At 36.2% G+C, this 25,246-nt stretch overlaps 1 protein-coding gene across 1 annotated transcript in view; it reads right to left on the bottom strand.

Moving 5' to 3' along the window:
- Positions 1-25,246, bottom strand: part of LOC148954019 (type-1 angiotensin II receptor-associated protein) — a 43,947-nt gene that overhangs the window by 12,928 nt on the left and 5,773 nt on the right. Inside the window, exon 3 of the mRNA XM_089086083.1 lies at positions 13,415-13,484. Coding sequence (XP_088942209.1) covers positions 13,415-13,484 — 70 coding nt within the window. The remainder of the gene's footprint in view (positions 1-13,414; positions 13,485-25,246) is intronic.

Raw genomic sequence — 25,246 nt, 5'->3', positions numbered from 1 at the left:
TTTACTCAATAAGATACGGCTCATAGGTGACTCTAGCTGATCTAGCCAGACAAAGCAGCTTGTTTGTGATCAGCACATGCTTTGGTCAGTTCTCATAGTCACGGAGCGCATCCGCAACAAAAGCCTTAGCATTCTGTGTCCGCTCTACTGTACGCGCTTGAAGGCAAGTCATCAGCAGAGCTGACCAAGAAAATCCTCTCTCTACGTCTACACTTCCATGACAGAGCGACATAGCTGCCCGGACAATCCGACCTAAGGACTGATATACTGATATTTGGTTTCACCAGATGGTGTCTTCAGTTCCAGGATCTTTTGCCAATAGCTGTCGATTCGAGTACTCTCCGTGGGTGGCGGCACGGGATCTGACTGTAATAACAACCATTCTCCCTGGACTTGCTCGATGTCCGTCTCGAATGGAAGTTCTCTCGCGATGTGGAGGATATCACTGCAACTCGCTCTTTGGCAATCTGGACTGGGACGGCTTAGGCAAGCAAGGCTTTGGAAAAACTCATTGTTCACAGGGCTATTTATCCGCAGGTATTGTACATCAGCTTTTATATTCTTCTTAATTCTCAGGAAAAAAAATATCCTGTCATTCAGAATAACTTTTGAAGAATCCAGGACAGCCATGACCCTTTCATAACGCAAGGGTTGCTGTAGGTAAACATCTGCAGTACTATCTAAGCCTTCAAAACCACCGAGGATCCGGAGATTGACATCATCAGCCGGCAAAATCTGCCCCAAAAGAACTGTGCATAACCGTCTCAGCTCAAAGTGTACCACATGTATTAGGTTGGCTGGCCCCCAGCCCCCCATTGCACTTCCTGGCTGAAGGGCCACGAAACGGAGATCAGCACCGCCGGTTTGGACCTTAAGGGTCTAGTGCCGCATCCTTTACCTTTTTTTTTTTTACATGTATTAACGGCTCCAGTCGTTGAAATACACCAGTAAAAGCCGTGAAAATTGCTGCGGAGCTTATAATGAACTCAATTTCGGCTTTCATTGTTTGCTTTTTTAGCCAACTTACAATTTTCAAATATTTTGCATTTGACATCAGATACTTCAGACTATTTTTCTTTGGTAAGAATTCTAGGAAATATTCTGTCAATGCAGGCCACTGATTGATCAAGCGGCTTGCTGCTTCCCTTATGGTGAGCCATGTCGTGGCGACGTGCTTCACAAACTTATGCTGAGGAACTTTAACTTTCCGTTGGCACTGGCTGAAATCGTCAGAACGAGCTGGCCATCCGTTGAAAGAGTGGTAAACAGCGATGATCATATCAGAGCTATCCTCCCCGAGTTCTTGTAGCCCTTTCAGGAATGCATTATGCACTGCATGAATGTTTCAGGTTCCAATATTCAATAGGCATTTGAATACATTTTTCTCTTTTCTGAGTCTACAATTAACAACACTTTCTTATTGACTGCTGGGCAATCACTTGCAAGCATTAGCAATCTCTCAAGTCTCTCAAGAAAGTCCTTCATCTTAAATACTCTGCAGGATTTTCTTACTGGTTGGATGTTCCACATAATACGTCCGAAGATGCCGAATAGCAATCTGTTTCTTCTCTTTTGACCAGCATCAAACTCTTATTTGAAGCCCCTCTACCTCACCGTTGTTTGTTGCTTCATACTATTCCAGCATAAAGTCAGAATTCTAGATGTCTTCGATTAGAATTTCTCAAAACTAAGCATAAATAGCCTCCATCAACAAGTATGTCATTTTAAGCATTTAACGAGAAGCCTTCTGGTACAGCATCGGTGAACATTGTTCGGAACACCTCGGCAATATGATCACATGAAACTGCAGCAAAAGAACAAGCAATACTCTTTAAAACCGAAACTATCTCCACCCTTGATACTCCATCTTACTTGCGGAGCAATTCCACATTCTTTTATGGTATACTATCGTCAGTCTGTGAGTTTGGGAGGTTTCTGGTTGGAGATGATGCAGGGATTCTCAACTGATGCCGGTTTGACATGACAGAAGCATTCTTATTGCGATCTTGTGTGACTCCATGTTGAAGAAGGGCCTGGAACCCTTTCTAGCAGCTGAGTGTCTTTTTACAAACTTTACAATAGAACGAGCTGTCATTGTCACTCCCTTTTGTGCACGACTCTTTGACTTTATGCCCAGCGCCGTCTTCCATACTAAGCCAGCTCTTCAAAAATTTTGTCTTGCCCATTATTTACAGCGACCTGAAATAAGAATGGGTTTTAGGACAGAATTCGAAAACACATAAAGCTAATACAAATACAAACTGACAAAACCAATAAAAACACGAATTTAATCTTACATTTTGACGTCCTCAGACCTGCGGGCATGCATGCCTTTTGCAGGAAACGGTCAAAAATCAAAGAAACTGGCTAACACTGAAAATATACAGAAGGAATCTCGGCCTAACTGTCCATTTGCTAAGTAACCAGGCAAGAATGGATGCTAAGTGAACCAACGGCCTGAAAAGAACCATAGGCAGTTATGGTACGGTAGAACTAATTTAATCAATCATCTTATTTGCAAGAGCCTAGATTTTAACACACACACACACTAACCACGTTTATCACAGCCATAGACATTGTGCGTGTTGAAATATAGTCCAAACTATAAAAAAAAGACTTACCTTTTTTATGAATTATGCCACAGTCGACAAACAACTATAACATGCTGTTTCAGCAAAAAATTAGGTCCGAAACGTCGATAAAAGTGACTTTAGTGAAAAAATTACAGAAATAGTGACAAAAAGTGACAGGTCCCCAAAAAAGTGACAAAAGTGACAAAAAGTGACTGCAGCCGATCCCTGTCAGAGGAAACGCTATAGCGTTGCCTACAGTAAAGGCCATATGGCTCCAATGTTTTATTATTATTAATTAAAAAAAAAACTTTCCGAAAAATAAGTTTTTCAAAGAAAAGTAAAGGCAATTTTGAGCTTAAGCTCAGCAGATAAAATACCCGTCAAAATTCAAACTCAAAACGACCAGAAATTACTATTAAAGAATAAATGAAACCCAAAACGAACAGAAATTAAATAAACAATCATAGCAAAAAAACATACAACAGGTAATAATATAAATCAATAAATAGATCTTAAAGCGAGTAATGCTTAGACTGAATATAAAAATCAAGCTTAAAAGGAAAAAAAAAGATTTTCCTATTGAAGTATAAAATGAAACTTAAAAAGAATAGAAATAAATAAACAATCAATGCAAACAAATATACAATAGATATTAATGTAAATTAATAAATAAATCTTAAAACGAGTGAAACTTAAATTGAATATGCAAATCAAGCTTGAAACGAACGAAAATCACTGCAAACAAGAGTTTGGGTATCACCTCCTTCTCTCACTGTAAAAGTCTAAAACCTACTGAGTCATTGGCGCTTTACTGAAAACCAATTCTATGAAAAATATTTTCTTTTGCACTTAATATTGAAAACAAACCTTAAAATTATAGTAACATTTTGAACTGATGAGTTTTCAGCAATTAATATCATTATAAATCAAATATTCAGTTTAATTTATTAGCTCTGTTTAAAGTTGTTCAAGACGAATATAGTTTACTACAAAAAAGTGTTTGGATACTGCCTCCTTCCTTAACTGTAAATAAAAACCAAAAGCCTACTGCGTCATTAACGCTTAACTGAAAACGAATTATTTTACAAATATTTTCTTTTCCAGTTCTTACAGCATTGAACATAAAAATAAAATTAAAGTGACATAAATTCTTGAACTGATGGATCTTTCAACAATTATTATCATTATACATCAAATATTCAATTTGATGTTGTTTATACTTTCCAAGACCGTTCAAGACGCATATACTTTTCAGTTAAGCGCCAGTGACGCAGTAGGTTTTAGACTTTTACAGTGAGAGAATGAGGTGATACCCAAACTCTTATTTGTAGAGATTTTTGGTCGTTTTAAGCTTGATTTGCATATTCAATTTAAGTTTCACTCGTTTTAAGATTTATTTATTAATTTACATTAATATCTATTGTATGTTTGTTTGCATTGATTGTTTATTTAATTTATGTTCGTTTTAAGTTACATTTATGCTTCAATAGGAAATTTTTTTTTTTTTCGCTTTAAGTTTGATTTTCATATTCAATCTAAGCATTACTCGCTTTAAGATCTATTTATTCATTTATAGTATTATTTGTTGTATGTTTTTGCTATGATTGTTTATTTAATTTCTGTCCGTTTTGGGTTTCATTTATTCTTTAATAGTAATTTCTGGTTGTTTTGAGTTGGAATTTTAACAGGTATTTGTATCTACTGAGCTTAAGTTTTAAAATGGCCTTTACTTTTCTTTGGTGAACTTATTTTTCGGAAAGCTTTTTTTTAATTAATTTTTGTCCGTTTTTGATTGCAAAAAGTTTCAAGTTTTGAAAATTCCTTATTTCAAAACCAAACTTTAAAAAAATCTGATGTTTGAACTATTTTTAACAAAATGGTTATCTCAAAATTTTTATCGGGTGGGTTTGGGGAAAAAGGGCGTGGTGGGGGGCTAATTAACCATTGGTCTCTTTTGACACTTTAAAAGTGAACTAGAACTTTCTATTTTCAATCAAATGAGCCCTCTCTGGAGTTTATAGGAGCCTCCCTTCTATAAGAACCATATATATACCCAGAGTATAACTTACAACGCCTGTCCCTGGCCCTGGGGGTTGTATCGACCCCGGAGTTTTAATATCTGATGGTTGAACTGTTTTTAACAAAATGGTCAGCTCAAATTTTTATAGGTTTATCCATCCGATAAACCCAAAGGCTTGGAGGGCAGGAGGGGCTAGTTGCCCTCCGATCTTTCTTTACTCTGAGAAAATGAACTACAACTTTTAATTTCCATTCAAAAGAGCCCCTTCTGAAGTTTATAGCAATATCTCTTTGATAAGAACCACATACGGCCCAATGAAACAGCTTAAAAGACCTGCCCCCCGGGCCCTGGGGGTTGTTTCGAAACCAGAGTTTTTGTTATCTGACCTTTGAACTATTTTGAAAAAAATGGATCTCTAAAAGTTCTTATCGGATGGGTTTGAGGAAAATAGGGCGTGAAGAGGGGGGATAGTTGCCCTCCGATCTCTTTTGACTCTTAAAAAGTGAACGAAAACTTTCAATTTCCAACCATATGAGATTGAAAACTTTCAGTTTTCAATCCAATAAGTATTCTCTGAAGTTTATACGAGCATACCTTCCATAAGAACCATATATGTCCCAGAGCAATACTTACAACGCCTGCCCCTGTTCCTGGGGGGGGGTGTCGACACACGAGTTTTTCTTATCTGACCTTTGAACTATGTTTAACGAAATGGTCATACGTAAAGGAGTTTCTGTTATATGATCTTTGAAATATTTTTAACAAAATGGCTACCTCAAATTTTTTTCAGATGTATTTGGGAGAAATGGGCTTGAAGGGAGGGGGCTATTTGCCCTCCGATCACTTTTGACTCTTAAAAAGGGCACTAGAACTCTGTATTTCCAATCCAATGAGCCCCCTTTGCAGTTTATACGACGAACCCTTCTATATGAAGTGCCTCTTGGAACAAAAATAAATGGAGCGTGAAAAATAAACTGCCTCCGGGCCCTGGGGGGTTGCGCCGACACAGAAATTTTTCTTATCTGACGTTTGAACTATTTTTAATGAAATGGTTATTATAAACATTTTATCGGGTGGGCTTGGGGAAAAAGGGTGTGTGGGGGGGGGGGGGGCTAGTTGCCCTCGGATATCTTTTGACTCTAAAAAATTAAACTAGAACTTTCAATTTCAAATCAAATGAGCCCTCTCTAAAGTTTACACGAGCATCCCTTTCATAAGAACCATATACGCCCCCCTGACAACACTTACAACGCCTATCCCCCGGGCCCTGGGGGGGGGGGGGTTGTAATCTAATTTTTGAACAATTTCCAAAAAACTGGCTAACTCAAAATTTGTAGCGGATGAGTTTGGGGAAAAAAAGGCGAGGGGGGTAGTTGCCCTCAACTCTCTTGACTCGTAAAAAGCGAACTAGAAATTTCAATTTCCAATCAAATGAAGTTTCTATGAAGTTTATACGAGCATCCCTTTCATAAGAACCATACATGCCCTTAGGGCATAACTTAGAACGGCTTCCCCTGGGCCCTGGGGGTTGTATTGACACCGGAGTTTTTCTTATCCGATCTTTGAACTAATTTTTAAAAAATGTCTATCTGAAAATTTTAATCAGATAGGTTTGGAAAAAGAAGGCATGGGGGGGGGGCTAGCTGCCCTCGGATCTCTTTTGACTATTAAAAAGTGAGCTCGAACTTTCAATATTCAATCAAATGAGCCCTCTCTGAGGTCTATACGAGCATCCATTTCATAAGAACCATATATGCCCCAGGGCTTAACTTACACCGCCTGCCCCCGGGCCCTGGAGGGTTGTGACGACACCTGAGTTTTGGTTATCTGACTTGTGAACAATTTTTAACTTAATGGCTATCTCAAATTTTTATTGGATGCATTTGGGGGGAAAGTGGCGCGGGGGGGGGGCTAGTTGCCCTCCAATCTCTTTTGACTCTAAAAAACTGAACTAAAAATTTCAATTTCCAATCAAATGAGCCCTCTCTGAAGTTTTCACGAGTATCCCTTCAATAAGAACCATATATTCCCCCAGGGAATAGCTTACAACGCCTGCCCTCGGGCCCTGTGTCGACCCCGGAGTTTTCGTTGTATGATCTTTGAACTATTTAAAAAAAAGGCTATCCCAAAGTTCTTATCGGATGGGTTTGAGGAAAAAGGGCTTGTAGGGGGGGGGCTAGGTGCCCTCCAATCTCTTTTGACTCATAAAAAGTGAACTAGAACTTTCAATTTTTAATCAAATGAGCCCTCTTTGAAGTTAATACGAGCCTCCCTTCCATAAGACACATATATGACCCCATGGCATAACTTACTACGCCTGCCCCCGGGCCTTGGGGGGGTCGTATCGACACCGGAATTTTTGTTATATAATCTTTGAACTTATTTTTAACAAAATGCCTATCTCAAAATTATATCGGATGCATTTGGGAAAAAAAGGGTTTAGAGGGGGGGGATTGGGAAGCTAGTTACCATCCGATATCTTTTGACGCTGAAAAAGTGAACTAGAACATTAAATTTCAAAACAAATGAGCCCTCTCTGAAGTTTATACAAGAATTCCTTCCATAAGAACGATATATGCCCCCAGGGCATAACTTAAAACCCTTGCCCTGAAGACTGTGGGAGGAGTATCCTGCTCAAACATTTAATTTCCAGAACTTTCAAGTACGTTGAACAAAATGGCTATATCAAAATTTTGATTGGATGTGTTTGGAGAAAAGGTGGGCATGAGAGGGGGGTTAGATGCCTTCCAATCACTTTCTACTATTAAAAAGGGCATTAGCATTTTGAATTTCCAATCGAATGAGTCCCTTTTGAAGTTTCTACGACAAAGCTTTGTATAAAAAACCTTATATGCCCCCTGGGCATAACTTATAACCCTTGTCCTGAAGACTGTGGGGGAAGTGTCCTCCTCAAAAACATAATTTCTATCTGAAAATCAACTACGCTGAACAAAATGGCTATCTCAAAATTTTGATTGGATGTGTTTGGGTTACTGGTGGGCGTGGAAGGGGTGTTAGTTGCCTTCCAATCCCTTTTGACCCCTAAAAAGGGCACTAGAACTATCGTTTCCCAATCGAATGAGCCCCCTTTGAAGTTTCTACAATGACCCCTTCCATATGAAGTGCCTCTGGAAAAAAAATAAAACAAAAAATAATAAAACATTGGAGCCGTATGGTCTTTACTATAGGCAACGCTATAGTGTTGCCTCTGATTATTTATTTTTTTCCCCGAGACAGTTCATATGAAAGGGGTCGTCGTATAAACTTCAAAGGGGGCGCATTCGATTAGAAATTGAGAGTTCTAGTGCCCTTTTTAAGGGTCAAAAGTGATTAGAAGGCAACTAACACCCCTTCCACACCCACCAGTTCACAAAACACATCCAATCAAAATTTTGAGATAGCCATTTTGTTCAGCGTAGTTGATTTACAGATAGAAATTATGTTTTTGAGGAGGACATAATAAAATAAAATAAAAAAGAACATTAACAAACACTAGCAATTAATTTCTGCTAAGAAAAAAACTGTAAAAGACCATGGTCAGGGCCAATATTACAAAATGCATTTGCAGAAAGCTTTTTGTGTAGGTCACCGAGCTTTTGAGTTACATCCGTAATATAGAAATTTTTAACTAGATACCGATTTCTAGTCCATGGCGGCAGAGAAAGAAGAAATTCGCAAAATTTGAAATATATAACTTTAATCTTTTTCAAATCCTTTAGCTTAAGAACAGAATGAACACCCGAAAAATAAAGTACAGAATGATCAGAAAAAGTCGAGAATAAGCGCCCAACAGCTCAGAATAGAAGAAAGGACACGACGAGCATGTTGGCACCCCACACCAGATCTGAATCCAAGTTGATTTTCATCAAAGAAAGAAATATTTTGAGTTAGACTAGGTAAACGAATATACTAGAAGACCTTGCTAATATTCCAAGAAATAGAAATTGGACGGTAAGAAGAGCAACCTGTTGGCAGTTTACCTCTTTTTAAAATTGAAGTCACGCTCCCACACAAAAAACTTTCCGGGACGACAGAAGACGCCAAGCACATTTGAAACAAAAGCACAAGATGTGACACAAGTTCAGCACATTGGGGAGTTAGATGCTTTTTAGAGATACAATCAGCATCAATAGATTTCGACTTGAGATGATTCAAAGCATTTGTAACTTCACAGCGCGATATAGGCAGAACAAAGCGCTGACTTAGAAATCTAGGGACACTCTTAACAAACGCTTCGCCAAACTTTCTAGGAACAGAATAATTCAAAACGGAGAATATCTTCGAATAATGTGCATGCCAAGAACTTGGTGGAATAGCATCACTACTCACATCAGAATCGTCTGTTTTACTTGAATTAATTACAATTTAATATTTATACATAAACACTAATATAGAAAAATGATGAAGACCCGCCGCTGGCAATGTCCTAAGATCCTTATAAACTCCTCCAACCGATACTCTTTCCGATCTACCTGATCGGACTTGTTGTATACTCTAAAAGACTTGTTTTAAAAAATCCACGCAGGATTAACAATTGACGAAAATGTACCCTAACATACAGAAATTCCATTTTGTAATAATCTTGTCTAGCCTTTCGCAGGAGTCTGTGTTTAGGGCATTAAGATAATTCTTATAAATTCGCTCATTTATATAGCACGTATGACGTACCTTTTCATCATACAAAGTATTCTTCTTATTTATCGATCTCAATAAACTCAGAGTAATCCGAAGCTTCTTAGAATTTTTCCTTTTATTTTTGAAGAAGAAATATTCATGATTTCAACGGCAAACTTTCGCTATAAAAAAACTAACAGAAATTAATTTTCAAAAATTAATTGTTTCAAAGAAAAGTAAAGAGAAATATTAAACCTTATAGCGAGCAGTAATAAAGTCCAACAATAGTTCAAAGTCAAAACGACCAGAAAATACTATCAAAGAATAAACAAAATCCAAAACTAACAGAAACTGAAACAAATTGTCACATCAAAAAGGGGTAACAGATACTGATATAGATGAATTTCCAAATGCTAAAACGAGAAGAATTTAAAAATCATTACTTTGGTAAAACTTGAAACCAACAAAAATCACTACAAAATTTGGCTAGAGATCCAACCCCCTCCCCCTCTATCCGTAAACCTTCTAAAGTCTATAGCTTCATTCGCGTATTACAAAAAAAAATGTTTTAAACATTTTTTTTTTACATTTATAAGGTTGAGAAACAATAATTACTGTTAAATAAAATCTTGAATCTTGATTTGCATGGATTTCCAGGAATGATTTTAATGATTTTTAATGACTTCACTTTTTATTTTTCATCGATGTTTAAAAAAATTAAAGCCCACCGTTAAAATAAAGGCTTACGGCTTGGGATTGGGGGGGGGGAGTTGGAAGAGGGTAGTAGTCAAACGTTGGTAGTCCTTTCGTTCGTTTTAAGCTTGACTAGATTCATTTTAATTTCTAGTCATTTTAGAATTTATTAACTCATATGTATCAGTGTCTGTTATGTTTGATGTGATTATTTGTTTCCATTGCTGCTCATTTTAAGGTTTCATTTATTCCTTGATAGTAATTTCTGTTCGTTTTGAGTTAAATTATTATAGGAGTTTCTTATTGTTCGTCTAAGTATTAATATGGCTCTTTACTTATCTTTGAAAAATTTCCTTTTTTTCAATATTAACAATACTAAAAAACAGTAATTACGCTATTTAAATGAAACTTCTAGGATAAGACCCAAATATGAACTCCTGAAAATGTTTGAGAGTGTTATTCACCTAGATCAAGTATTTTCTTCTTAAATATTGAAGAAAAAATTTGTACAGAAAGTGATTGTCTATTATATACATGTCTATTCAAAAGTTGTCACAGATTCAGGCTGCCATAGGTTCAGAAGGCAAAAAATACAGACTTAGAGACCTATTTTCTTCCGAATTAGAGACCTATCTAGAGGCCATTTTGGCCCCAAAATTTGGTTTCAGAAACCAACGGAGGAAAAAAAAAAAAAAACACTGAGAACATCCGAAAACGAAACTTTACTCTAAAGAATAAAAATCAATTGAACAGAAATTTGACAACGATGTCCACAAATTTCAACAAATGAAAAAAATAAAATAATAAATGGTTTGAAAAAAAATTGATGGTTTGCACTTATCTCACAATGATCATCCCCAGCGATAACAAAGAAAAGGGCCATTTAAGAGTCAACATGTCAAGGCTGGAACGTGCTTTCATATCTATTTCATCCACCCTAGAGCCGTTTCTTTTTTTTTCTTATAATTTTTATGAACATTTACACTTTTTGCCTCCCAACGCATAAAAACAAATACAAAAAAAGTATTGAAACAATGAGAAAAAATAAAAACACAGCCTACTTCTTTTTTTTTCAAAGTGCACATTGATAGGGTTCCATCATTCATGGCCTGCGTTAGCTGTACTTCGACCATGTCTTTCTTTACCTTGCCATTCTTCAGTCGGTTCTGGCCTACTTGAAGCAGCTCGTCAGAAGTCAGGTCCTTCGAATCAAAAGCTTCTTTCTTTAGAGACCTTTCTAAAGTCTCTACCCTAAGTCTTTTCAAATAAGTTTCCATGAGATGCTGCTCCTTCAGCAGCTCTTCTGCTTGCAAATCCTGCCGCTCTTTTCTACTTTTTTCTTCAAAGGCTCTTTCTTGCTCTAGGTACAAACCATAGCTCTTCCTAGCGGAAATAATCAGCTTTATAGGATCTTCAGTCAATCGAACATTCTGTGGACAACCTCCTAAACTGCTTAATCAATCCTTTGCAAATAATTTGGCATTCATTGCTTATTCATAAAAGTTGTATCTTCGCTAGGAAATTCTCTTCAAGAGAGAAAAATGCCCGTTCAACACTGGCAGATCCGTTTGAGATAGGAAAAGCCCTTTTTTTACGACAGCAGAAAGGTTTGAACACTTTCCTCCTTCTATCATCTTGTTCCACCTATCGTCAATTGTTTCTGGCTTCCGGCGAAAGTACGAATAGCTCGGCTAGCTTGAATTTGTCTGCTATATGCTAGTACGTCCTTTTTTATTACAATGGATAACTTTTCCGGGAGTAAATACTGCACTATGAGCAAAAACCGGGCTAGAAATCTCATCGGCCCGAAGAGAAGTTGAGCTTTTAACAATTGCAAAATTTATCTGCTGAGAATTTCTTTTAGAACATATATTGCTCCCACATAGTCTTGCTTCTAAACGTGCAGTATAAATGAGCGTTAGGTTAACTCGTCTACTGACAGAAGATAATCAACAACCTCGTCACTAACAAATGTCTGCAGCAATGGCAAAAGATTTTTTCGCCTTCGAATGGCTAAAGCTTTATTTCATCCCTCAGAATTTTAGTCACATCGGGTTTTAACATTTATCCAGCCAATATAGAAATCTCTTTGTAGATTTCATGCAAGACTCTTTGCGCTGAAAATTGCAGTAAAGTGTCTGAACAGTCAACAAAGACACTCTTCTCTCATAATGGGTTTTTCGATTACAAGAATGATATCTTTGTATATATTTGAGTTCGTAAGACTGGAGTTTCTGTTGAGTATATAGACGGTGAAGTACTCGAAAAGAGATGACAACTGTTCCACCATCCTTGCAGCAGCATGACCTATTGACCACCATCTGGTAGGCACGTGTTTTAGAAAGCTTGCCGTGGGAAAACTAATTTTATCCTGAACTATTCTCATAATCATCTAGTCAGCCTGGTCACCTCCTAAAAAAATAGTATACTTTCATAGTTAGATTGGCGCAATTTTTGCCGATTTCCTGCAAGTCTTTCCGAAAAGCATTGAAAATAAACCTTAGAGGTAGCAATATCAAGGGGATCTAAGTTATTTGTTTATTTATGCTTTTCACTATGGATCAGCTGAAAAAGTTTTTTAACATTCAGGCCATCACGACTTAACTCTAGTAGATTAGAGATTGATAACCCACTATATTTGGCTTTTCTGACTATTTCCGACTTTAAATCTGCTATCGTGGCGCAACCAATAAAGACTGCCTTTAGATGTCTTACTACAACCCATTTTGTCTTTTCAGATTAAACTCAGATTCTCATTCGAAGCTCTTTCCCACTTTCTGCATTTATAGTTTCGTCAAACTCGACCATACAATAGATACTGTCGATTTCGTCAAGATTAATGTTAGTGTTTTCTTAGTACAAAACAAATGAACCATACCACTTACTAAGCCTAAAGAATCCAGAGTACGAGCTGGTCACTCCTCTTCGTAACTAGCCGACCACCTTGTCTAGGGAGCAAAGCTGCCGCCTATAACAATATTTCTTGTCTTAGACAAGCAGAAACAAATTCAATAAGACTGAATTTGAAACAAATTATAGAGAAAAACCATCTCAACATTTCAACCAAAGCAAAAAAAGAATTTTGGGACTTAAATTCAATTTTAAGGACAAATAGGGACTTTCACTTGATTTTAGAGACTTTGTAGCAGCAAAACTTTCCCTTTATGCGATTACTGATTTTCTATGGCAAAAATTAGCATATCTATGAAAGACCCTGCTTTTGTTCTAGCTAAAGGGAAGCCGCTGTTGAAAAATCTACAGAACTAGTAGAAAAAAAGCAAAATAAAATTGTTCAATTACTCCAAAAGGTGGGAATTCCATAAGACTCGTAGTCCGAATTTGAAACTCACCTGTCTTTCCTGAAGCCGGTGCTTCCTGCACGATTCTTTTTTACTCCTGTACACTAAGAAAAGGCAAGGAACGCAACCCGATTTGAAATGTGACTTACGACTCACCATTAATGCATTGGACAAAATGCTGTGTTTTAGAACAAACAGAACAAATATCTACTTACCATCACTTGGGAAAAACATGCTGATGGTAATGATGTCCAAAAAAGCTCCAATGATGCCGCAGAAAAGTCCCTATACATAAATAAGGTCAATAAAAACATAAAATACCCTTTTACAACTTTCTTATTAAGTTAAGACAAAAACAGTGCCTTTGTGACAGTGCTTCCATTTTCCAAATTTTTCAATGTTACCCCGAATTCCCTCGAAAAAAGACTAGAATGTGTATTTAAAAACCTTAATTTTCGAGAATCTAATTTCTTTGGGGTAAATTTGGGGAAAACCGAGTAATTTAGAGATAATGGAACGACTGCTTTATACTTATGGTGTCAAAAGAATGTAGCCCAAAACTGTTTCTACCTCCTTTGAAAAAAGAGAAAAAGAACATGAAAAGTTTTCTTTGCTTGCCAGTATAATATTAACACAGTTCAGCTAATCTAAACAGAAAAGACCTTTCAAAAACTGACACAATGGAAAATTTGGAAAATGAATACACTAAAGGACAAGCATATATACTAGATTTTGATTTTACACTAGATTTCTTTGATACTCAACCATTACCCTAATTCAGTGGTTCCCAACCACTGAACTGAATTTTGGTCTGTGCCTCACCTAGGCATTCTTAAAAGCCTGCCCCCCCCCCTCAGTATATTTGAATTTTTTTCAAAATTTTACATACATTCACTTGAAGGAAGTTACATAAAGAAAGAAAAACGAGCAAAAATTGGGTTTTTATAGGCCAAATGAACATACTGAAAAAACAAAGCGAATATTTCGAGATGACAAACGCCTCTCTTCTTCAGCGCGAAACGAAACAATGTATCAATAAAAGGCAAATATTAAAAGAATTAAAACCAACTACCTAACAACCATAAAAGGGAGTTATTCGCCAATATCCGCGATTTGCACAAAATCCAAACAAACATGAACTGCCATCGACGGATACTAGCGAGCAACTGACAAATGAAAGGAATCAATTCATTCACTCGAAAAAACAAAACGAACCAGCAATTAAATAAGTTGGAAAACTATGTCCTTTGATTTCGGATTTTAATTAAGGCATTTCTTGCAGACACACTTTGAGACCTAATGGGTTTTTCACTTGTTTGATTAGATGACTGGGAAAGTGGTTCAAGGTTTATTTCAGGGATTAGTAACGTATCGGCGTCTCTTTTGAGAAAACCGAAATATGACTCGTTTATTCTTAAATCACCGGAATCTCTGTTGTAAGCTAGACCTAAATGTTGGTATTTATAAATTTCAACAGCTTCTCTGTAGTGCTGGACAATACCTTTATCATGCGAAATAAGACTAGCTTGATTAAACAAAATAGTATGGTCTTGTTTTTTAAAAATGTGCTCTGCAAGGGCAGAGTAAAAATTTTCTGTTTTTTCCGCTTTTCAAATGTATTATTCATTGAACTAGAATGCTGGGTTAATCTATCTGTTAGTCGCTGATTAGTTCTTCCGCTATACCAAAGACCACACGAACAAGGAATTCTGTAGACACCGGAGTTTTCACCTATCGGAATAGGGTCTTTACCTTGATAAATTTGGGACCTGATAGTTTTTCTGGGTCTATAATAAGTGTAAATGTTATTTTTTCTTAGATTTTTTGAAATGTGGTCTGAAATCCCTTTAATGTATGGGAGACCAAGATAAACTGAATTTTCCCTTTGATTTGTGTTTTATGTGGAACTATCTGATAATCTTTTAATGCATTTTGTAATTACAGAATTTATTAAACTAATTGGATAACCATTCCGAAATAAAATATCTCTAAGGTGGTTGAGTTCTAAATCCAAGAAACGTGTTGAACAAACTTTCAATGCTCTATTAACTAGAGAAGTGACAACTCCTTTTTTCACAGCAGGAGAATGATTGGAGGAATAACTTAAGTAACGGTCATTATGTGTGGGTTTTCTATATACACTAAACTCGAAACACGAATCATTTCGGTGCACCAGAACATCTAAGAAAGGAAGACGCCTCTCTATCTCTGATTCCTGAGTAAATTTCAGTTTTGGATCCAAGGAGTTGAGCAAGTGAAGAAAAGAAGCCAGAGACTCGTCACCATGCTCCCATAAATAAAAAATGTCATTTTTAAAACGAACCAAAAATTCAGGTTTACAAGAACTTTGCAAAATATCCCTTTCTTCAAGGTCTTCCATGAAAATATCAGCCTGTATTGGAGAAGGGGGGGCACCCATGGAGAGCCCATGTTTCTTTCTATAAGAAATGCCTATATAATGGAAGTAAAAAGAAGTTCTGTTACAAAGGGCAGTAAGCGAAAGAAGTGTCTGATTCGAAAGAGTAGAATTTTCTGATATAGATGGTTTAGAATTAAGTTTTTGCTCCAAAAACATTTCGGCCTTTTGAGGATCACAATTGGTATACATTGAATCTGCATCAAAACTGCCAATTCTTGTATTTGGTTTAACCGAAACTTGCTTTACCTTGGAAAAAAAATCAGCAGAATTTTTAATATAGGATTTTTGAGCCTGAATTAGTGGGAGAAATATCACTGATAAGAATTTCCCTATTTTTGCTGTAGGGGAATTAAAAGAAGAAACAATGGGTCGAAGTGGATTACCCGGCTTATGAACTTTAGGAAGACCATAAAAGCGAGGGGACGTGCAACCGCGTGGGTAAAACCTTTTGTACAACTGATCTGTAATTTCACCTTTTCCTTTTAGACAAGAAAGCTCTTTTCGGACTTCCTGTAAAATTTTTTCTGTGGGATCGGTAGCTAATTGTTCATATGTGTTAGAATCATTTAAAATTTCTCTGATTTTTTTGTCGTAATCATCTGAATCTAATACAACAACAGTATTGCCTTTATCTGCTTTCGTAATAATCATGGAATGATCTTTTTTTAATGCGTGTAATACCAAGTGTTCATTTTTACTAAAATTTTTTAAATTTCGATTATCAATAGAAGGCAAATCCAACAAAGTTTCAACAAATTCTGCTCTAACCTCAGCAATCTCTCCAATATCCGCACGAGAGTCATGAAAAGCACCCTCTGTGTTCGCGATAATTTCACTATGAGGTATTTTCGAAGGGGTTATCGAAAATTTCAATCCTTTCGATAGAACCTGATTTTGCTCTGTTGTAAGGGGCGTGGAGCTGAGATTTATCACAGCTGGACCAGGAAACGCATTTGGGACAAAAGGTGGATTATTAGAGAGTTTTTCCAACTTTAAACGGTGTAATTTCTCAGAAAGTCTTTGTCTAGAAATCCTAAAATCATGCTGAAAAGAATTTTCAGCAATAGCCTTAATTTGATGAAAATCAGCATAAGAAAGCGTACATAATATTTCTCGCTCAAGCCTGAAAATATCCTGATTTAACCGGTAGCGCTTGCTTTTGCAGTCACTAATAACATGATTTAAAATACCAAACCCTATACGTTCTGTAAATTGCCGTTCGTTACGTGTGTTTAAGTGAAGTGAAGGTCGCATTGACTTGGGTAAAATACAGTTCATTTTATAATTATGAAGAAGATACTGTGGATTAATCAAATTAGCTTTTTTTCTCACAAGAGATATGAATGTAGTGACAACATCGGTAGAATGCTCCCCATAAGCATGACGAAGATAATTTCTTAAACCAAATTGGCCTTAAATCAAATAAAGAAATAAAAACGAGAAAAATTGGTTTTTTTATAGGCAAAATTACGATAATGAAAAAACGAAGCGAATATTTCGATAGTAAAAACGCCTCTCTTCTTCAGCGCGAAACGAAACGATGTATCAATAAAAGCCAAAAATTAAAAGAATTATAACCAACTACCTAACAACCATAAAAGCGAATTATTCGCCAATATCCGCGATTTGCACAAAATCCAAAAAAACATGAACTGCCATCGACGGATACTAGCGAGCAACTGACAAATGAAAGGAATCAATTCATTCACTCGAAAAAACAAAACGAACCAGCAATTAAATAAGTTGGAAAACTATGTCCTTTGATTTCGGATTTTAATTAAGGCATTTCTTGCAGACACTCTTTGAGACCTAAGGGGTTGTTCACGTGTGTGATTAGATGACTGGGAAAGTGGTTCAAGGTTTATTTCAGGGATTACTAACGTATCGGCGTCTCTTTTGAGAAAACCGAAATATGACTCGTTTATTCTTAAATCACCGGAATCTCTGTTTTAAGCTAGACCTAAATGTTGGTATTTATAAATTTCAACAGCTTCTCTGTAGTGCTGGGCAATACCTTTATCATGCGAAATAAGACTATCTTGATTAAACAAAATAGTATGGTCTGGTTTTTCAAAAATGTGCTTTGCAAGGGCAGTGTCAAAATTTTCTGGTTTTTTCCGCTTTTTCAGTGTATTATTAATTGAACTAGAATGCTGGGTTAATCTATCTGCTAATCGCTGATTAGTTCTTCCGATATACCAAAGACCACACGAACAAGGAATTATGTAGACACCGGAGTTTTCACCTATCGGAATAGGGTCTTTACCTTGATAAATTTGGGACCTGATAGTTTTTCTGGGTCTATAATAAGTGTAAATGTTATTTTTTCTTAGATTTTTTGAAATGTGGTCTGAAATCCCTTTAATGTATGGGAGACCAAGATAAACTGAATTTTCCCTTTGATTTGTATTTTCTGTGGAACTATGTGATAATCTTTTAATGCATTTTGTAATTACAGAATTTATTAAACTAATTGGATAACCATTCCGAAATAAAATATCTCTAAGGTGGTTGAGTTCTAAATCCAAGAAACGTGTTGAACAAACTTTCAATGCTCTATCAACTAGAGAAGTGACAACTCCTCTTTTCACAGCAGGAGAATGATTGGAGGACTAACTTAAGTAACGGTCATTATGTGTGGGTTTTCTATATACACTAAACACGAATCATTTCGGTGCACCAGAACATCTAAGAAAGGAAGACGCCTCTCTATCTCTGATTCCTGAGTAAATTTCAGTTTTGGATCAAAGGAGTTGAGCAAGTGAAGAAAAGAACACAGAGACTCGTCACCATGCTCCCATAAATAAAAAATATCATCTTTAAAACGAACCCAAAATTCAGGTTTACAAGAACTTTGCAAAATAGCCCTTTCTTCAAGGTCTTCCATGAAAATATCAGCCTGTATTGGAGAAAGGGGGCACCCATGGAGAGCCCATATTTCTGTCTATAAAAAATGCCTCTATAATGGAAGTAAAAAGAAGTTCTGTTACAAAGGGCTGTAAGCGAAAGAAGTGTCTGATTCGAAAGAGTAGAATTTTCTGATATAGATGGGTTAGAATTAAGTTTTTGCTTCAAAAACAGTTCGGCCTTTTGAGGATCACAACTGGTATACATTGAATCTGCATCAAAACTGCCAATTCTTGTATTTGGTTTAACCGAAACTTGCTTTACCTTGGAAACAAAATCAGCGGAATTTTTAATATAGGATTTTTGAGCCTAAATTAGTGGGCGAAATATCACTGATAAGAATTTTCCTATTTTTGCTGTAGGAGAATTAAAAGAAGAAACAATGGGTCGAAGTGGATTACCGGGCTTATGAACTTTAGGAAGACCATAAAAGCGAGGGGACGTGCATCCGCGTGGGTAAAACCTTTTGTACAACTGATCTGTAATTTCACCTTTTCCTTTTAGATAAGAAAGCTCTTTTCGAACTTCCTGTATAAATTTTTCTGTGGGATCGGTAGCTAATTGTTCATATGTGTTAGAATCATTTAAAATTTCTCTGACTTTTTTGTCGTAATCATCTTAATCTAATACAACAACAATATTGCCTTTATCTGCTTTCGTAATAATCATGGAATGATCTTTTTTTAACGCGTGTAAGACCAAGTGTTCATTTTTACTAAAATTTTTTAAATTTCGATTATCAATAGAAGGCAAATCCAACAAAGTTTCAACAAATTCTGCTCTAACCTCAGCAATCTCTCCAATATCCGCACGAGAGTCATGAAAAGCACCCTCTGTGTTCGCGATAATTTCACTATGAGGTATTTTCGAAGGGGTTATCGAAAATTTCAATCCTTTCGATAGAACCTGATTTTGCTCTGTTGTAAGGGGCGTGGAGCTGAGATTTATCACAGCAGGACCAGGAAACGCATTTGGGACAAAAGGTGGATTATTAGAGAGTTTTTCCAACTTTAAACGGTGTAATTTCTCAGAAAGTCTCTGTCTAGAAATCCTAAAATCATGCTGAAAAGAATTTTCAGCAATAGCCTTAATTTGATGAAAATCAGCATAAGAAAGCGTACATAATATTTCTCGCTCAAGCCTGAAAATATCCTGATTTAACCGGTAGCGCTTGCTTTTGCAGTCACTAATAACATGATTTAAAACACCAAACCCTATACGTTCTGTAAATTGCCGTTCGTTACGTGTGTTTAAGTGAAGTGAAGGTCGCATTGACTTGAGTAAAATATGGTTCATTTTACAATTATGAAGAAGATACTGTTGATTGATCAAATTAGCTTTTTTTCTCACAACAGATATGAATGTAGTGACAACATCGGTTGAATGCTCCCCATAAGTATGAAAAAGATAATGTCTTAAACCACATTGACCTGACATCACATAAATAAAGAAAAACGAGCAAAAATGGGGTTTTTACAGGCCAAATGAAGATACTGAAAAAACAAAGCGAATATTTCGAGAGGAAAAACGCCTCTTTTCTTCAGCGCGAAACGAAAAGATGGATCAATAAAAGCCAAAAAATTAAAAGGATTAAAACCAACTACCTAACAACCATAAAAGCGAGTTATTCGCCAATATTCGTGATTTGCACAAAATCCAAAAAAACATGAACTGCCATCGACGGATACTAGCGAGCAACTGACAAATGAAAGGAATCAATTCATTCATTTGAAAAAACAAAACGAACCAGCAATTAAATAAGTTGGAAAACTATGTCATTTGATTTCGGATTTTAATTAAGGCATTTCTTGCAGACACCCTTTGGACCTAAGGGGTTGTTCACGTGTTTGATTAGATGACTGGGAAAGTGGTTCAAGGTTTATTTCAGGGATTACTAGCGTATCGGCTTCTCTTTTGAGAAAACCGAAATATGACTCGTTTATTCTTAAATCACCGGAATCTCTGTTTAAAGCTAGACCTAAATGTTGGTATTTATAAATTTCAACAGCTTCTCTGTAGTGCTGGACAATACCTTTATCATGCGAAATAAGACTATCTTGATTAAACAAAATAGTATGGTCTGGTTTTTCAAAAATGTGCTCTGCAAGGGCAGAGTCAAAATTTTCTTGTTTTTTTCGCTTTTTAAGTGTATTATTAATTGAACTAGAATGCTGGGTTAATCTATCTGTTAGTCGCTGATTAGTTCTTCCGATATACCAAAGACCACACGAACAAGGAATTCTGTAGACACCGGAGTTTTCACCTATCGGTATAGGGTCTTTACCTTGATAAATTTGGGACCTGATAGTTTTTCTGGGTCTATAATAAGTGTAAATGTTATTTTGTCTTAGATTTTTTGAAATGTGGTCTGAAATCCCTTTAATGTATGTGAGACCAAGATAAACTGAATTTTCCCTTTGATTTGTATTTTCTGTGGAACTATCTGATAATCTTTTAATGCATTTTGTAATTACAGAATTTATTAAACTAATTGGATAACCATTCCGAAATAAAATATCTCTAAGTTGGTTGAGTTCTAAATCCAAGAAACGTGTTGAACAAACTTTCAATGCTCTATTAACTAGAGAAGTGACAACTCCTTTTTTCACAGCAGGAGAATGAGTGGAGGAATAACTTAAGTAACGGTCATTATGTGTGGGTTTTCTATATACACTAAACTTGAAACACGAATCATTTCGGTGCACCAGAACATCTAAGAAAGGAAGACGCCTCTCTATCTCTGATTCCTGAGTAAATTTCAGTTTTGGATCCAAGGAATTGAGCAAGTGAAGAAAAGAACCCAGAGACTCGTCACCATGCTCCCATAAATAAAAAATATCATCTTTAAAACGAACTCAAAATTCAGGTTTACGAGAACTTTGCAAAATAGCCCTTTCTTCAAGGTCTTCCATGAAGATATCAGCCTGTATTGGAGAAAGGGGGCACCCATGGAGAGCCCATATTTCTGTCTATAAAAAATACCTCTATAATGGAAGTAAAAAGAAGTTCTGTTACAAAGGGCTGTAAGCGAAAGAAGTGTCTGATTCGAAAGAGTAGATTTTTCAGATATAGATGGGTTAGAATTAAGTTTTTGCTCCAAAATCAGTTCAGCCTTTTGAGGATCACAATTGGTATACATTGAATCTGCATCAAAACTGCCAATTCTTGTATTTGGTTTAACCGAAACTTGCTTTACCTTGGAAACAAAATCAGCGGAATTTTTAATATAGGATTTTTGAGCCTGAATTAGTGGACGAAATATCACTGATAAGAATTTTCCTATTTTTGCTGTAGGAGAATTAAAAGAAGAAACAATGGGTCGAAGTGGATTACCGGGCTTATGAACTTTAGGAAGACCATAAAAGCGAGGGGACGTACAACCGCGTGGGTAAAACCTTTTGTACAACTGATCTGTAATTTCACCTTTTCCTTTTAGATAAGAAAGCTCTTTACGGACTTCCTGGACAAATTTTTCTGTGGGATCGGTAGCTAATTGTTCATATGTCTTAGAATCATTTAAAATTTCTATGATTTTTTTTGTCGTAATCATCTGAATCTAATACAACAACAGTATTGCCTTTATCGGCTTTCGTAATAATCCTGGAATGATCTTTTTTTAATGCGTGTAATACCAAGTGTTCATTTTTACTAAAATTTTTTAAATTTCGATTATCAATAGAAGGCGAATCCAACAAAGTTTCAACAAATTGTGCTCTAACCTCAGCAATCTCTCCAATATCCGCACGAGAGTCATGAAAAGCACCTTCTGTGTTCGCGACAATTTCACTATAAGGTATTTTCGAAGGGGTTATCGAAAATTTCAATCCTTTCGATAGAACCTGATTTTGCTCTGTTGTAAGGGGCTTGGAGCTGAGATTTATTACAACAAGACTAGGATAAGCATTTGGGACAAAAGGTGGATTAATAGACAGCTTTTCAAACTTTAAACAGTGTAGTTTCTCAGAAAGTCTTTGTCTAGAAATCCTAAAATCATGCTGAAAAGCATTTTCAGCAATAGCCTTAATTTGATGAAAATCAGCATAAGAAAGCGTACATAATATTTCTCGCTCAAGCCTGAAAATATCCTGATTTAACCGGTAGCGCTTGCTTTTGCAGTCACTAATAACATGATTTAAAATACCAAACCCTATACGTTCTGTAAATTGCCGTTCGTTACGTGTTTTTAAGTGAAGTGAAGGTCGCAATGACTAGGGTAAAATATGATTCATTTTACAATTATGAAAAAGATACTGTTGATTTATCAAATTAGCTTTTTTTCTCACAAGAGATATGAATGTAGTGACAACATCGGTTGAATGCTCCCCATAAGCACGACGAAGATAATTTCTTAAACCACAATGGTCTGACATCACACATAGAAAGAAAAACGAGAAAAACGGTGTTTTTATAGGCCAAATGAAAATACTGAAAAAACAAAGCGAATATTTCGAGAGGATAAACGCCTCTCTTCTTCAGCGCGAAACAAAACGATGCATCAATAAAAGCCAAAAATTAAAAGAATTAAAACCAACTACCTAACAACCATAAAAGCGAGTTATTCGCCAATATCCGCGATTTGCACAAAATCCAAAAAAACATGAACTGCCATCGACGGATACTAGCGAGCAACTGACAAATGAAAGGAACCAAATCATTCACTCGAAAAAACAAAACGAACCAGCAATTAAATAAGTTGGAAAACTATGTCCTTTGATTTCGGATTTTAATTAAGGCATTTCTTGCAGACCCCCTTTGAGACCTAAGGGGTTGTTCACGTGTGTGATTAGATGACTGGGAAAGTGGTTCAAGGTTTATTTCAGGGATTACTAACGTATCGGCTTCTCTTTTGAGAAAACCGAAATATGACTCGTTTATTCTTAAATCACCGGAATCTCTGTTTAAAGCTAGACCTAAATGTTGGTATTTATAAATTTCAACAGCTTCTCTGTAGTGCTGGGCAATACCTTTATCATGCGAAATAAGACTAGCTTGATCAAACAAAATAGTATGGTCTGGTTTTTCAAAAATGTGCTCTGCAAGGGCAGTGTCAAAATTTTCTGGTTTTTTCTGCTTTTTCAGTGTATTATTAATTGAACTAGAATGCTGGGTTAATCTATCTGCTAGTCGCTGATCAGTTCTTCCGATATACCAAAGACCACACGAACAAGGAATTCTGTAGACACCGGAGTTTTCACCTATTGGTATAGGGTCTTTACCTCGATAAATTTGGGACCTGATAGTTTTTCTGGGTCTATAATAAGTGTAAATGTTATTTTGTCTTAGATTTTTTGAAATGTGGTCTGAAATCCCTTTAATGTATGGGAGACCAAGATAAACTGAATTTTCCCTTTGATTTGTGTTTTCTGTGGAACTATCTGATAATCTTTTAATGCATTTTGTAATTACAGAATTTATTAAACTAATTGGATAACCATTCCGAAATAAAATATCTCTAAGGTGGTTGAGTTCTAAATCTAAGAAACGTGTTGAACAAACTTTCAATGCTCTATTAACTAGAGAAGTGACAACTCCTTTTTTCACAGCAGGAGAATGATTGGAGGAATAACTTAAGTAACGGTCATTATGTGTGGGTTTTCTATATACACTAAACTTGAAACACGAATCATTTCGGTGCACCAGAACATCTAAGAAAGGAAGACGCCTCTCTATCTCTGATTCCTGAGTAAATTTCAGTTTTGGATCCAAGGAGTTGAGCAAGTGAAGAAAAGAAGCCAGAGACTCGTCACCATGCTCCCATAAATAAAAAATGTCATCTTTAAAACGAACCCAAAATTCAGGTTTACAAGAACTTTGCAAAATGGCCCTTTCTTCAAGGTCTTCCATGAAAATATCAGCCTGTATTGGAGAAAGGGGGCACCCATGGAGAGCCCATATTTCTGTCTATAAAAAAATGCCTCTATAATGGAAGTAAAAAGAAGTTCTGTTACAAAGGGCTGTACGCGAAAGAAGTGTCTGATTCGAAAGAGTAGAATTTTCTGATATAGATGGGTTAGAATTAAGTTTTTGCTCCAAAAACAGTTCGGCCTTTTGAGGATCACAATTAGTATACATTGAATCTGCATCCAAACTGCCAATTCTTGTATTTGGTTTAACCGAAACTTGCTTTACCTTGGAAACAAAATCAGCGGAATTTTTAATATAGGATTTTTGAGCCTGAATTAGTGGGCGAAATATCACTGATAAGAATTTTCCTATTTTTGCTGTAGGAGAATTAAAAGAAGAAACAATGGGTCGAAGTGGATTACCGGGCTTATGAACTTTAGGAAGACCATAAAAGCGGGGGGACGTACATCCGCGTTGGTAAAACCTTTTGTACAACTGATCTGTAATTTCACCTATTCATTTTAGATAAGAAAGTTATTTTCGGACTTCTTGAAGAAATTTTTCTGTGGGATCGGTACCTAATTGTTCATATGTGTTAGAATCATTTAAAATTTCTCTGATTTTTATGCTGATTCCAAATATAAAAGATTCATTAAGCTTAGTGTTACTCATTAAAGCCTATGAGTCAGAGAAAATCTGCCTGATTTTCGGAAAAGAAAGAAAACACCCCTCTAAAAGACAAATAATCTTAATGAAAATTACACCATCAGATTTAGCACATCAGAGAACCCTACTGTAGAGGCTCCTATCAGCAAAAATGTAGAATTTTGTATTTTTCGCCAGAAGAAAGATCACAAATGTATGTTAATTTCTTTTT

Source organism: Artemia sp. Qi Xiang Cuo, chromosome 3 (genome assembly GCF_049724085.1).
Source record: "Artemia sp. Qi Xiang Cuo chromosome 3, ASM4972408v1, whole genome shotgun sequence".
In the NCBI taxonomy this organism is placed as follows: Eukaryota; Metazoa; Arthropoda; class Branchiopoda; order Anostraca; family Artemiidae; genus Artemia; species Artemia sp. Qi Xiang Cuo.
This window is presented reverse-complemented; position numbering and strand designations above follow the sequence as displayed.